Source organism: Saccostrea cucullata, unplaced genomic scaffold, assembly GCF_032062105.1.
Source record: "Saccostrea cucullata isolate Sc308-1 unplaced genomic scaffold, CSIRO_AGI_Scuc_v1 ctg79, whole genome shotgun sequence".
Classification (NCBI taxonomy): Eukaryota; Metazoa; Mollusca; class Bivalvia; order Ostreida; family Ostreidae; genus Saccostrea; species Saccostrea cuccullata.
This window is the reverse complement of record NW_026935853.1, coordinates 394418-410444: the sequence shown is the minus strand read 5'-3', so window position 1 is coordinate 410444 and position 16027 is coordinate 394418. Positions and strand designations below refer to the sequence as shown.

Genomic DNA, 16027 nt, shown 5'->3' with positions numbered 1-16027 from the left:
AATATTAGAATTTAGCCATTATTGTACCTACATGTGTCGAATTCTTAGACCTCTCCTTTAATCTGAAAAAAATAACTTTATTTTTAATAATTATCAAGAATTGCAAGTAGATGAAGAAAAAATCAAATGTTTAATTTTCTAAATATTCGATCTATTGAACACCTAATTTTTTGACATTCTGGTGTTATTTTCAAATTTCATTTATATATACTTAGCTTTAGCTGCTGCTGTTATATTCATCAACTGACTCATCAACCAACACAGGAAATTAATTAACCCATGTTTTGTCAATTAATCATGATAGTTGGTCTCCTTTTACTTGTTTCTTGTTTCCGTCTGCTTAACTGAAGTTTCATAAAATACGTAGTTAAGTAGGGATTCTTCTCATATTTCTTGTATTTAAAAAAATTAATGAAATTTTCACAGAATCAAGAAGACAATATCACTAAGTGATAGTATCAGTGAGATTAAATTTGACCGTTTTATATTAGAGGCAAGGTCAGGTCACAGTCATTACCTTTTTGTTGGACATTAATAATCAAAAGACACGAATTTTCTCTACTATTCTTAAATTTTTAGGATATATTAGTGATTTTTATATGCTACCTATATTTGATTTTTTTTTTATTTTCACATAAAAGATACCACAGAATCTGACACATCTGTTTCATACTTAAATATTTTACTTGAAATAGAGGTTAATGGTAATATAACAACTAAGCTCAATGATAAACGTGATGACTTTAACTTTTCTATCGTCAACTTCTCTTCCTTATGAAACAATATACCTTCATCACATGCATACGGCATCATAGGCGTCGAAAGCAAATTGAAAGTGGGTTGACTTATTGAAGGTGGGGGAGGGGGGGGGGCTTAACCAACAAGAAAGGTATGCAACACCTATGGGTGTTTATATATCTCAGTTGATTCGATACATAAAAGCATGCTCTACGTATGAAATTTCTAAAACAAGGTAAATTTTTGACAAACTAGTGAATGAAACAAGAATATCAGCAGTCTCGTTAAAAGTCATCATTTTGTAAGTTGGTCGATACAATGACCTTGTCAGCAAATACAATTTATCATTGAGTCAAATGCTGACTGACGTTTTTCATACTGATTGTTAGTCTACTATTTATACACTGAATTGTCGACGGATTTTCACGTTATCTCCCAATTAAGACAAGGAGCAAACAGCGGGTGTCACCAGTCTGCCGTTGATGCTCACTCCTCCATGGCACCTGATCCCACCTCTGATGTTTTAGAGGTTCTGTGATGTTTGCTCTCCTCCTATTTTGTATTGTTTTGTGGACTTTGATATAGAATACTGTGCAATATACTCCATCTCCTCCATGGTAAAGTTGTCACATAAAGATAAAGAATGAAACAAAAACCAAAAGTTTTGATCGTTTCCTATGAGAGAAAAAATAAGGGACTTTTGGCTCAAATATGTACTCAGATTGGAAGCTTATAAAAGCTAACGTAGTTCTAGTTTATTTGAGAATTTATATTTATTTGATATTTTTAGATATTTTAGTTGTATATTATTAACTATGCGTAAACTTGCATTTCAAAATTTATTAAATTCTTTGATTATGTAAAAATTATAACTAAATTCATTGCTATATAATAATTCTGAGGGCAGAAAGGAGGATATATCCATACGCCACCATCCCGCAAAAATATAGTGTATGCTTGTTTTCAACGCGGTTTACCATTTCTATTTAAAAGTGTTCAATTGTGATGAGGAAAGAAAAATATGGTTATCTGAATCTCTTACGCCAAAATATATAAGGCATATATGCAAATGTACTTTGAATAATTTATTTAGTTAGAAACCAGAGAAGAATCCTATCTTAAATATGTACTTTTAATTCAAACGAAGTGTTACACTATCATTAGATAATCAAAATAGGGAAAATAAACCTTCTTTTTTAATTTTTGAATTGGTATTTCAACACTGTTATTTGGTTAATCAATCAAGGTCACATGGCTGTAAAAATCCAACTGACAAGAAGGAATAATTATATACAGTCTTAAGTTCTATATATTTGAGTTTGATTTTGGTTTTTGTAAACAATATCATTTTAATCGTGTTTTACCAAATTTTTATTTCATTACAATTACTAATTATTTGATCTTTCTTTTTTTGTTATCCAATATCGAGCTGCCTCTCGTTGGAAGTAAAAAAAACCCAAAGATGCGGATAGTAAACTTTTGTAACTTTATTCCGCGGCTCATGGAAGAGATTCTCAATTACAAGTTTTATAAATTTCAAATGTCAAATTAAAAAAAACAATAAAATACACAAAAAATACACTTCTAAAGAATGTTAATCTTCGACGTTTTAAAAGTTATTGTCAAGGTTTAAGCTCTGTAAAAGCTTGCAGATGTTGAAAAACTGCAAGATAAAGAGAGATATATTTATTGCGAAACGGCGAATTCGGGAACAGACAGACGGACGGATAGGATAAAAACTATTCGCCTCCGAATCGCCGATTATTGGGACATGTGTAGTATATAATGAACGAAAGACAAGGATGTTTCAATCTGTTTTTTTTAAATTTTCATTTAATAAAATAAATGTTTAAACAATAAATTCTACCTTGTGTCTACACACAGCCTAAAAATGTCAGGATATAGTGGGATATGAAAAAAGTTATCCAGTGAGTTTTATCTACTGGATAAAATGTAAGATTTACATGTGAAGGTATTGTAATGTGTTTTGTGATGAAGTATAGATAAAAGAATTTTCCTTACGTTACTTGACGTATTTAGCTGATTGGATTAAATATATGAACAAACACAATGAATAATAATCAACAACACAATGATTCAAACTGATCTTCTGTATTATTCTTACTTTCCTTAGCTTGTTATCTCCTAGTCCAAGTACAATGCCCCTGGTCTGACACTATGTTTGAGCACTAGCTCCCAGACCTTTAGTTTTGAACACTGGGTTTCAAACACCCGTTTATAATATAAATAAACTATTTTGTTAAACCGTAAGGATTTATGTCACTCAAATGGTCCGTCTGCAGAAGTTTGAGACGCCGCAATTGAGATAACACAAATACGTGTACCTTACCTAGTCGATGAGATGTTCTCTCTTTTCCACGGCTTCTCAATAACTGAACACCGGGCCTTAAACAAGTCCCGCTTATATACTTTCCGAAGATCTGCTGAGTCAGATCTAGACTTCCTAAACGTTTGAAACACTGAATGAACGTAGGAGATAATATTTGATTGCAAAAACTACTTTAAATCTTGATTATATATAATTATTAACTTGATTAACGGAATTTCACTACAGTATATAATTGTATACAGTGTAAAATTTATATTTTTATAAATACCTTCAGGCAAATGCATGTATACTAATGTAATTAGATTTTATAAATATACAGTGTGTTCGATACCTCAGTCTGAAATACATTGGGTGTGATATTGTGTGCTGAATTATTAAAAAATAGATCTGTCACAATGAACTTTTAAAAACATATTTATGATGATTGAAAAGTGCCATATTTGTTTTTTGTTGTATTTGACTCTGGGTTAGCTTTTAAGATCGGTTTACAATGACAAAATTCCATTGTAATGAATACTGCATTACAGAGTAAATAAGGACTAAGTGTTGGGCTTTTTCGTTTACCCAAGTCCTATCTTGAGATTATCTACCGAGATTTGTTAACAGGTGCCCCAGTGTGAGGGTTGGCATTTCTTTACCTGTAGACTTTTAATCAGGTAGGAAGTACTATCATTGGATCCCACCACAATGTTTGGACGGCAGTTCCTGTGTTTTATTTGTCTTCTGAAGTGCACCACAAACGTACTTGCATACAACCTTGTTATCATTCACACAAACGATGTGCATGCCCACATTGAGGAAATGAACAAGTACACGAGTGCATGTAAACCCGATGACAAGAACAATGGAGAATGCTATGGCGGAGTTGCACGAAGATTTACAAAGATTAACGAGATTCGGGACCAGGACCCAGACCACACCCTTCTGCTTGACGCTGGGGACCAGTATCAGGGGACGTTATGGTTCAACATCTACAAAGGGAAGGAAGCCTCGCGATTCATGAACGAGATGAATTACGATGCTATGGTAAGAATAGGAAAATGTAGATTTCAAATTATCTTAATTAGGGACGATTATCTTAACCCACTTATTAAGGTAGGTTATAAATGTTCACATATTTAAATTTTCATCCGGTGTAATGTAGATATATCTACAGTATGTACAGGTACTTTTTAACATATTTATTTCACACTGAACATTCAAACAACTATATCTTTACAGAGAATTTCTGAAGAAATACAAACAGAAAAACAAAAGCTTGTTTGCTTTAAAAATCTCCTTATTTGTTGTCAATCAGGAATGTGCTAAATGCCGTTTGTATTACACGAGTTAAATGAAGCTACTGATCAATTAGACTAAATCAAATGCTCAGGTAAACACCTTATTCATTTTGCATATTGTGCGTTTCTGATAATACATATATTTTAACCTGTTGAAAATGCATGTGTATTTTTTTTTTTTGATTTATAGAGTTTAAAAGGAAAATTACCATATTTGAATAGAAAGAATCCATATTCAGAAATAAAGATGCTTATATCTGCATGGCAGTTGTATCAGAAAAAAAAATGCTATATTGTAAATATACACGTTATATTAGATGGGTTTTTTTATTTCACCGAATACGGAATAATCATTAAAATATATGCATTCGGTATTTATATAAACCTATCTCGGCGAGTTCATCAGCTTCAGTCATATCAATTCATAAATATTATTAAAGTGTTGTTCATTCCAATAAATCTGTCATTATAATGACTTGAAACTACACAACACTATAGGAGCGAAACCCTATACACCTTACAAAATACCAATATCTCTAAGTCTATCGAATTACATTTATATGTATGATTTAACAAATTACCTTTCAAACCTACTTAAAACAATATTTGATTTTTCTCCCTAATTTGATTTACCTGTATATGTTCTCTTTAAGTTTATTCATGGATGATTCCGGATAATTCACTTTACTATTTATGATAACTTTTTTTCCGTAAATGTCATTGCTATATAGAATATGTTATGTTTATGAAAATTATGTTGACTTTCAATAAACTTTAGTCATTCCATACAAAATTACACATACATCAATGAATTTACTTTCAGGATGTACAGAACGTATTTTAACTAATAAAACATGTACAATAATAATTTACTTAGTCTTAAGATAAATAATGTTGAGATAAGACTTACCCTTTTATGACTTTTATCTCGTAATGATCATAAACAAGGGAAAAAATCCTTAGACGCTTCAACCTGTAAAAGTAACAAATAGGATGGAAAACGTCATGTAGTCAGCATTTGACGAATTGAATAAATAGTATTTATTAACAGTATTTTTTATCATAGAACTTACAAAATGGTCACTTTCAGCAAAACTAATGATATTCCTATCTCATTGACTTTTTTGTCAGTACCGTTTCCTCGTCTAAAAATGTTCGTATACAAAGCAAACTCTTAGTATGAGGGTATCTAATCAAACCTTATACACAGGCGAGAATAGCATATTGATAAAAAAAATTAAGAAAAGAGAGAAGATGAGAATCCATCAAGTCTTCATAAAGTTTTGTTAGAAGGTAACTGGTTACGTCTTTTTCTAGAAAAAATATCCAAATATGAAACAGGTGTGTCCGACTATGTTTTATCTTTCATTTAAGGATTACTGAGTATAATCGAATCGACTTAAAAATGGAAGGTTTGTTAATTAAAAACACATCGTTGATATATTCAAATGTCGAGTTGAAGACAAATGCAAACATTTTTTCTTCTTCTAGTGTACAAGTTTCTGAATTAATTCTGCTTTATATAAGTACAAATTTAGGTTTGCTAACAACCACGCGCAATTTAGTACCAACTAAAATTCCTAAAGATTGTTGGAAGACTTGGTTTCCAAAAATAACATAAATATTGGCGATGAGAAGTCCAATCCTCTTTTTAAATCAAGTTCTTGAGTTAATAAAATTACTTAGTAAATGATCAACGGCATGATAAGTATATTTAGGAATTTATTTTTTTTTCTTAGTAAAGCAGCTGTGAATGATGACAGAAAGCCTTAATTTTTCGTCAGGGATGTTTGTATAAAGTGTTTAAAAAAATCGTACGTTGTGATATTATTAATTTTTATTAATTTTTATATGATTTTGTGATTTCAAATCTTATAAAAGTTCAATGGAATTTTAGGTATCCATACCTGAATTACATCACTTCCCTATTAATATTTCAATGAATAGTAAGAAATTTGGTAGGATCCGCTATTGATCATTGTTTTTTAAGGTTTTTTCAAGTTAAGGATTTCTGTATATGTCATTCAAAAAATTAAATTGGTATTAAATCTCAGTTATATCTCAGTTGATTCGATACGCAAGAGCATGCTCTACGTATGAACAATTTCTAAAACGATGTAAATTATTGACAAGCAAGTTGATGAAACAAGAATATCAGCAGTCTCGTTTAAAGTTATCATTTCGTAAGTTCCATGGTCGATACAATGATCTTGTCAGGAAGTACAATTTATCATTGAGTCAAATGCTGACTAACGTTTTACATACCAATTGTTAGTCCAGTATTAAAACACTGAATTGACGACGGATTTTTCCGTTGTTTTCTGATCATGACAAAGAGCTAACGGCGGGTGTGACCGGTCAGCAGGGGATACTCACTCCTCCATAGCACCTGATCCCACCTCTGATGTTTCGGAGGTCCGTGTTGCTCTGCTCTTATTTTGTATTGTTTTATGGACTTTGAGATTGAATACTGTTCGTTATCTCCATATCCTTCTTCCTCTAAATAGGTCTGAGAGACAAAAATATTATTGTTACCTGCTTCAAATTGACAGCTGTGGTACCATTGTATAATGATTGTGTAATGTACGTATCAAATTCTCTTTTTTTTTTCACAATTCTGAATTACTGACGATGGAAGGTAGATGCCTTTTTATATTTTCCCTCCCTCGCTTTATGTAACATTTTTTCAGAGAACATGTCATGATATATTTCTCACTGAATTTCAAAAATAAGCATTTTAATCATGATTACATGCACGATTATAATTGATATTTATTGCGAACCTCATTCATGTTTGGATGTAACTCTATCCACATACAAGGATATAGATGCTCATCATGTCGTAAATTTTGAATTTCCTCATGTTGTAAATTTTGTATTTACTTTCCCCACAGTAAATTCAAAATTTATAGCATGATATCATATTATAATTCAACAAGTTAAGTTACTTTATTTTGACAAACATATACAGTTTCGAATATAACCTTAATTTAATTTGAGAAAGCAATTTAAGAATTAGTACATTTGATTATATCGAAAATATGAAAAAAAAAATTCAAAATAATTTTAAAACTTACACCAAAATTTAATTCAAACTTTCGACAAAACATTTCGAGTTCATTGTCTCTAGATTTGAATGCAATAAATGATAATAAGCTTTAATAAGAAAATATTTTTTAAATTTATTTATTTTAATACTTTCTATAGTAACACCAATTTCATCGGCCAAACTCTTCTTTCAGAGCCTGGGTAATCATGAATTTGACAATGGTGTTGATGGACTTATACCTTTCATGGAAAACGTTACTTTCCCAATTGTCTGCTGCAATCTTGACACGACCCATCAGCGAAACATGGAAGGACTGTTCAATTCCTCAGTAATCATAGATAAAGGTGGCAAAAGGATCGGCATAATTGGGTACCTCATAGAAGAAACTGCCTTTATATCTAATCCAGGTAAAGCGTTATGAAGCTAGGTCAATGCATTATAACAATAAAGTTGAAAATATTGACACTCTTATCGTGAAGAAACACTGATAAGAGTTGGAGACTGCTTGTCATAACACTAACTTTAATGTCAGATTCATATAGAGATTTATAAAGTAATAGTAAAAATATCATTAATAAAATCTGGAGATCCAAGTTCTCATCCTTATTCTTAAGGTTATGATTCAACCTAGATTGTGGTATTATTTACATCAAAAACTTCAATACAGTAATCTATATATATGTAAAGAATGATACCATGAGCCTGAAAAAATGTTTGATTCTGTGAGAAAGTGTCATGTTTTCGCAGAATTAAATCTAGTCGTGTCTCCTGTAATCTTGTTTTTTTTTATATGGAATTTGTATTGAATCCTTTTATATCAGACGATTATTTTTTTCATAATTAAAAAAAAATTCAAGATAGACTCAAAATATGTGTTAAACGGTGTCAAGTTTGGTTTCCAAAAGAAAGACTTGATCTTAAAGGTGCTTAGACACAGATTTTAGCTTCATACGTTCTCAACTTTTCTCTATAATGTCACGACTTCTGTATTGCAATAGCATTTCACACGAATATAAGATAAAAATAAAATTATCTGGAAATTATTTGAACAACGAATTCCGGTATCCTCAATATATAAGAAATTAAAAGAAGCTATTTTTGTGTATTAATGAAAAATATTACATCAAGAAAATTCAGAGTAATAATGTGCAAAAGCAACCCCCCCCCCCAAAAAAAGTAAAACAGTATCGTCAGTCCGTGCTCAGTATTCAACAAATTGAATACACCCGTGAAACGTAAACAGTTTTTGCAAACAAGGCACAAGCTATGTTACTAATAATGTTTACGATTCATCGCGTGTTCAATTGTAAAACTCTGACCACAGACTTACAATACTTTGGGTGGGTTTGGCTTTCGAACATTTCTACTCTTAATTTTCTTAGCTATAGTTTTAAAATTTTTCATTGATACAAAACAAAATTGTGTCTCACTAACCACTTTTCTTTTAAGTATTATTATTTTTTAGTATGAAATGATATGGCAACAACATATGTCATGAAATTAAACAAAAATATTGAGAAAATACTAACTTCAAATCTGTGTCCAAATACCTTAAAAAAAGAATGTTAAACTTTTTTGATTAAAGATGTATAAAATCATTTCGAAAAAAAAATAACTCTGCGCAAGTCTTACATGTGTTTTACTGTTTTATTTAGGATAGTATTTTAAATCACTGTTAAAATTATTTCCTAATATTCAGATGTTTAATTCTTTGTAATGGTAACAGAAGTTGAATATGTTATTCTCCAGGAAATCATCTGCTTGAATGTTAAACTTTGTTGATGAAAGATGTATAAAATCATTTCGAAAAAAAAATACTCTGCGCAAGTCTTACATGTGTTTTACTGTTTTGTTTAGGATAGTATTTTAAATCACTGTTAAAATTATTTCCTAATATTCAGATGTTTAATTCTTTGTACTGGTAACAGAAGTTGAATGTCTTATTCTCCAGGAAATCATCTGCTCTTCAATAATGTCATTGAATCCGTCAAAAACGAAGTCCAGCGAATCAAATCACAAGTAGACATTTTAATTGGACTTGGTCATTATGGTTATGGAAATGATATAAAATTAGCAGAAGCCGTGCCCGACCTTGACATCATTATTGGGGGACACACCCACACTTTTCTATACAATATGACAGGTAACATTATACAGTTATTGACTGGGTATGAGGGCAACATATGATTTGTTGGACCTGAAGGTGAAAATGTTGCCCGAGGCCGCAGGCCAAGGGCAACATTTTCATCTTCAGGTCCAACAAATCATATGTTGCCCGAATCCTAGTCTATAACTGTTTTGTTATACCCTTCACTGCTCACTTAAGATTGATCAATTTTATCAATACACGCTATACTATCAATTATTTTATATGGAAAATTATGGCTTCTTCAGTAAATATAAACATCAAGCTGAGAAAGAACAAAATCAATTATAAGTCTCTTATATCACAAAAATTATTTATCACAAAACACACTCTTCCCTTCTACCTTACCTTGCTGTTAGCAGCAACTCTTAATAGCTCTTAACTTCGGCTATTTTCGCGTCGCCGATATTGAACGATGATTATTAATTGTGACGTAGCAGACAGGTGACGTTGCGGTCTAACAATTCTTATGTAAGACCGGTCAATAGTGAAATTGTTAGACCGACGTAATAAACATTTCTTTTGTTGGACTTTTTATTAGTAAGAAATATATAGAAGGATATTTATAAGGGTGTAACAAATTCAATTGTTTACAATATAGTGAAATTATCCATCATTATTTTCTCGATAGGTCAAGGAACCTTTAAAGTTCGCATTCATGATATAAAATACTGATGCATTACTATTTTAAATTCGGAAACGTGAAATCATCTTAAAAATATGTATGAAAATTGTAGGTCCTTTTCCTTCTAATGATAATCCTGAAGGACCTTATCCGACAATAGTAGACCATGGTGCAAGAAAAACCTTAATAGTGCAGGACTACTTTGCTGGAAAATATCTAGGATTTATCAACGTTACGTTCGACACTAGCAATAATGTAGAATCCTGGACTGGTCTGCCATTTCTACTGGACAACTCAACTTTACAAGGTAGAAAGCAAAAGTGAATTGTTTTTCATACTAATTGTTATGCTACATGTATTATTGTCGACAGATTTCTCGATCATGGCAAGGAGCAGGTGTGATCGGTCGGCAGGGAAAACACTCATTCATACATTGATACCACCTCTGATGTTTTGGAGGACCGTGTTTGCTCTGTTCCTATTTGATATTGTTTAATGGACTTTTAAGCTTGAATACTGTTAGTTATATCATCATATTATATTGGTTGTAATAATCATTCAAAATGTAAAGTGTAAATTATAAGGATTCTAATATATTTGAAGTTATAGGCGCTTTAACATAATAATAATTATACAATTATTGTGTAGTAGAACACATATGAATAGACATTTTTTTATATATATATTTCGTCAATTGAATAAACATTCTAAATTTATTTAATTAAGTCTTTAAAGTATTACAATTTTAACATGAAATGAAAATAACATAATTGACAATATAAAAATGCAATTAATTATTTACTATTTACATGTATAAATACATTATTTTACAATAGCTAAATCCTATGTATTAAGTTTTAGGTTTTATTTTTGCTTTAACTTGAAGGTAGATGAGTAATGTTACAAGCATTTCCTTAGAAATTGATAAATTAGTGTGTTTTATTAATTACTATTTGATCCATTGCAATTCATTTTTAAGATCCTCGGATATTAGCGGAGGTAGCTGAAATGAGTAAGTTATTGGAAACAGAAAAACAAAAGATAGTGGGATATTCATCCGTGTACTTAGAGGGAGATTCTAAGATATGTCGCTTAATGGAATGCAATCTTGGTAAGCACGTGCGATGAATTAATTGAAGTAAATTCTAACTTCTAATAAAAATAAAAATCACAAATAGAACACATTTTTTCATCAAGCTATTTGAAATTCATGTAATAATAATTCAGATGCGATGTAAGTTTACTTATGTTCGAAATATTTAATGTTTTCACTTTTCTTTGGAAAACGTTCAAGTTCAAAATTGGTTTTATCTTAAATTATAAAAAAAAACCTATTTCAAATTATTAAACCTCTTTTCTATAAATATATTTTTTTTAGGAAATCTTATAACGGATGGAATGGTCAGTTTTCATTCAAGAAGCATCCCAATGAATAACTCCTGGAGTAATGCTGCCATTGCAATTCTTAATTCTGGTGGAATACGTGCACCAATCGAAAATGGTAGGCTAACCGAGCAAATGGCTTTATTTTTCCTAATCTTAAATTATTCCTCGTTGTTGAATTTGGAATGAAACCATCCTTTTGTATAGATCATGCATATCAAAAGTCAGCGGATTGTTAAATAATTTCTGAAATTAAGAAATGAGAGCCTCTTGTTATAGAGTAATCCAGAATTATTTCCTTGCCTTTCAATTTAGTGACAGTGTAGAGATTTATAAAATGGAACTTCTTTTTTCCGATCTTAGGTAATATATCTCGGGGCGACGTGTTGACAACAATGCCGTTTGGAAACAGTGTGGATCTTATCAATCTCCAGGGAAAATATCTTCGACAGGCATTGGAGCATTCCGTAGAGCGTTATGACAAGCTCAACAGAATCGGAGCTTTTCTTCAATTGTCAGGTAAAAAAATGAGACAAAGACAATAAATATCGTATTTAAGGGGGGGGGGGGGGGTTACATTTATAAAAAGAATAATTTCTATAGTATTTATGAATTGACACACAAAAGACTGCGCCAATTTGTACATTATTTTTACAACCAGAACACATGCAGTATTGGTAAGAATGAAAAAAAAATATATCATGATTCATTATATTTAAATAGGACTGAGAGTAACTTTTGACTTGTGTAAACCTGCTGGTCAAAGAGTCGTGTCTGTTTACACACGCTGTAGAAAGTGTACAGTTCCAAGATATTCTGTGTTAGATGACAATAAAATATACACTATAGTTACTCTGGATTTCGTCATTCGGGGAGGGGATGGATACAAGGTCATTAAGGACCATCATACAGATCATCAACGATATAGTGAGTATTTTTCTGTTGAGTGTTGTAATGTTTAGCTCACTTGAGCTAAAAGCTCAAGTGCGCTTTTCTGATCATCAATTGTTTGTCGTCCGTTCGTCCGTCTAACTGTCCGTCCGAGTGTAAACTTTTCACATTTTCAACTTTTTTTAAGAACCACTAGGTCAATTTAACCAAACTTGCTACACAGCATCCTTGAGTGAATTGAATTATATGGAGATAACAAGCAGTATTCAAGATCAAAAATCCATGAAGGGGAGTTAAAATTGCTAAGGCACCCCCTCTCCTTTCTAAGGGAAGATAATAAAGAAAATACGAAAATAGGAGAGCTGAAACTTATAATGAAATAGCCTGCGTTACTGTAGATTCAAAATTTTTCAAATCATGATTCCTGTGGGTAGGGCGTGGTAACAGAGAATTCAAGTTTAACATTTAAATATATGAAAATCTTCGTCTCGAAACCACAGGGCCAGGAAAGCTGAAACTTATGTGAACATATCCTAGAGTATTATAGATTCTAAAGTGTTTAACATACGACTCCCAGGGGTGGGTCGAGGCAACAATAGGTATTACAAATGGAGGATCTAGTGAAAAACAGCATTGTCAAAATTACTCAGGTGAGCGTTGTAATCCAGAGGCCTCTTATTTACTGGATAAACTCTACAGAAATATTTTTTTATGTTAATTAAGAAATAAAATATCATTTTTAGAGTTTCCTTGGGGTATGACATGAAGTCGGTCACGTGATCATATTCTGTGAAGCTCGAAGGGCGTTATTATACACTTATCCACTGGTTGTGAGTGGGATAGCTCTTTTATCAAACCCGCGACAGGGAACTATTCCCCGAGGGCTTGCCCGAGGGAAATAGTTCCTGTCAAGGGTTTGATGAAAGAGCTATTCCAGTCACAACCAGTGGATAAGCGTTTTATCATACTGATGTATAATATAATTTTTGAGGTTTGATTTTTTTTTATTGGAATAAGATAATACTGCAAGAATAATCTGAAATCCTGATGACGTCACAATGCTACTGAAGTCATAATGACATCATCAGTCAATAGATTTACCGCTGCAAATCAAAATTTTCTGAGGGTGGATAGCAAAAACTATACCCCGGGGTATAGCTTTGCTATGCGTAGACTATAAAAAATAGTTATTTTAACTGCTGAACTTTATATAGGAAACTTTTTTTATTGGCTTTCACAAGAATACAAAACAAACAATATAATTATATATTACCAAAATATATAAAAACATATACATGTACATGGTGAATTTCTTGATAATTTCATTCTTTTACACAACAGTACAAAGTTTAATTGTACCCATGAAAGTTTTTTATTAAAAAAAAAGGGAGGGGGGTCAGCAGTAATAGAAAAATGCATCCATATATTTACAATCAAATAATATAAATATAAATCCTTAGAATTAGCACATATTTACATTTCATCATAAAAATAGATGATTTTTTTTTCAAAGTACATCACAGATTTTTTGCCAGTGCCTTTCATATTCCATATATCTACAACTCTGTAATAGCAAAACCTTTTCGATAAAAATTCTGTCTATAATCCTCTTTATTAGAGAATCAATATTTAATTTTGGAACACTTTTATATTTACTAGCAAAATTAAATTGTTTTACAATAAGTATTATCAAGTTTTGTAATTTACATATATTCCTGTTCTCGTATTTACCAAAAAGTATTGCTTGTTTATCAAAACTACAATGAATCTCAAATTTTTCCAGAACCCATTGTTCAATTCTACACCATAAATCTTTTACTTTAAAACATTCTACATGCAACTGGAAACATTTTAACAGAAGTATAATAAAGTAGATTTGATCACGTACCGACCAATGAAACTCAAAAAATGATATTTTATTTCTTATATATATTTGACGTTTTTAGTTGTGCTACAAAGAAATATAGGCATTATTTAGACTTTGCTTTGGAAATGCAGCATAACGTATCTACGACGTCATGTGACGTCACAATTGGAATTTTCCAAATACCTCAGGCAGTTTGCTTTTCGTACTCAAGAAAGTCTGATTCTGTGACCAACTGCATTTCATTGAAAATTGAATTTCAATTTTATTAGCATTGTTATATAAGGAAAGACATCAGCAAATGTAAATATTATGGAATATATGCCATTTTGGTCAGATAGATTTAAAATTACTAAACACTGATATTGAGATAATTATAATTTTGTAATAGTTAATAAAGAAATTAAATGAAATTGTAATTATTTTGAGAATTGTGTTTGTTAATTGATGTGTGTATTGCAGATAACATCGACAGTGATGTCTTCACAGCATATCTCCAGTCACACAGTCCAATAATTAAAGGAGAAGAAGGACGGATAACTCTGTTAGAAGACTGCACCAGTAATGGAGTTGTCAAACATAATACGTTCAAATTTTATATTATCACTCTATGTATTTTTGTTATTTTTAGATAAATATTTCAGATTAACAGTTTTTATCGTTTTAAATGGTATAAACTACTTCAAAATTGTATATTTTTCGGAATAAATGGTTACATATATTTTGTTTAATATGGGATTGAGATCTGTATCAAACATCTTTTATTTCTTTTAACGACTGATCCATTGAAGCATATTCTACAAACAACAGAACAAATAACCTCAAGAACTTTTAGCCTCTTTTAAAAATACGAAATTTGCCTCTGAGATTGAATAGAAAAACAGTACACCACTTGCAAGGTTTGTACAATAAAGTTGATGAAATAAACTTTTTAAACACTTATGACTGTTTATAATTAAAGGAACAAAATAAGAATATTTAAAAGGCCTTTAGTCCAGCTCAGAATCTGATAGAAACATAAAACCAGAGGTCCAGGAACTAGGAAGAAGCATAAACTAGTTCAGTATTGAAAAGTTTTTAAAAGAGGGACGAACTTAAATTTACACTTCATCAGGGTGCTTTTATATTAAAATTACTAATCATGGCTTTGCTGTTCTCAGATAGAAAAATTTTCCCCAGGAATTCCTATTTGAAATTCTGATTGCTCATTGTAGCCCAAACCAACCAACCCTAAATATGAACACATTTTAATCAACATTACTTGATGATGGTTTCAAATTATGACTGATTATTGCTTTGCTGTTTTTGAGAAGAAGATATATTCAATGTGATTCATACATCATCTTATGCAAAAGATTGATCCCATGTTCTTCTCCAACCCTTGAAGGGGTATTAAATTGAACAAACTTGAATCTACAATACCTCAGGTTAAATTTGTATAAATAAGACTGTACTAGTAATAGCTTAGTTCGTCTTGAAAAGAAGATTTCGAATATATTTTCTATGTAATGTTTCTTACAAGGGATATAAAGGTTTTCCTTTACTCTGTCTGAGTTAACAATTGGAATAATTACTGACAGCTCTGTCTGAGGGTATATCACACAGTACTTAAATTTTCTCTTATCTAGAGATGGGGACTGGGTGAGGCACCACTTGCACCGAGATTCTAACCTAGGTTACTATTGATATATAAGAACCAGT

At 31.2% G+C, this 16027-nt stretch overlaps 1 protein-coding gene across 1 annotated transcript; it reads left to right on the top strand.

Annotated features, from left to right (window-relative positions):
* The first annotated feature begins 3560 nt into the window (after nt 1–3560).
* On the top strand, nt 3561–14975 carry LOC134243930 (snake venom 5'-nucleotidase-like). Its single transcript, XM_062726167.1, has 9 exons — nt 3561–4114; nt 7611–7824; nt 9369–9560; nt 10301–10495; nt 11168–11299; nt 11567–11689; nt 11935–12090; nt 12295–12498; nt 14789–14975. Exons 1-9 carry the CDS (start codon nt 3776–3778, stop codon nt 14959–14961), a joined length of 1728 nt encoding a protein of 575 aa, XP_062582151.1. The 5' UTR covers nt 3561–3775; the 3' UTR covers nt 14962–14975.
* The last annotated feature ends 1052 nt before the right edge of the window (nt 14976–16027 follow it).

Coding starts and splice junctions, on each gene's coding strand:
- LOC134243930 (XM_062726167.1), top strand. CDS start 3,776: ATGTTTGGACGGCAGTTCCTGTGTTTTATTTGTCTTCTGAAGTGCACC. Junction 11,300..11,566: donor CTTAATGGAATGCAATCTTG/GTAAGCACGTGC, acceptor TATTTTTTTTAG/GAAATCTTATAACGGATGGA. Junction 12,499..14,788: donor TACAGATCATCAACGATATA/GTGAGTATTTTT, acceptor TGTGTATTGCAG/ATAACATCGACAGTGATGTC.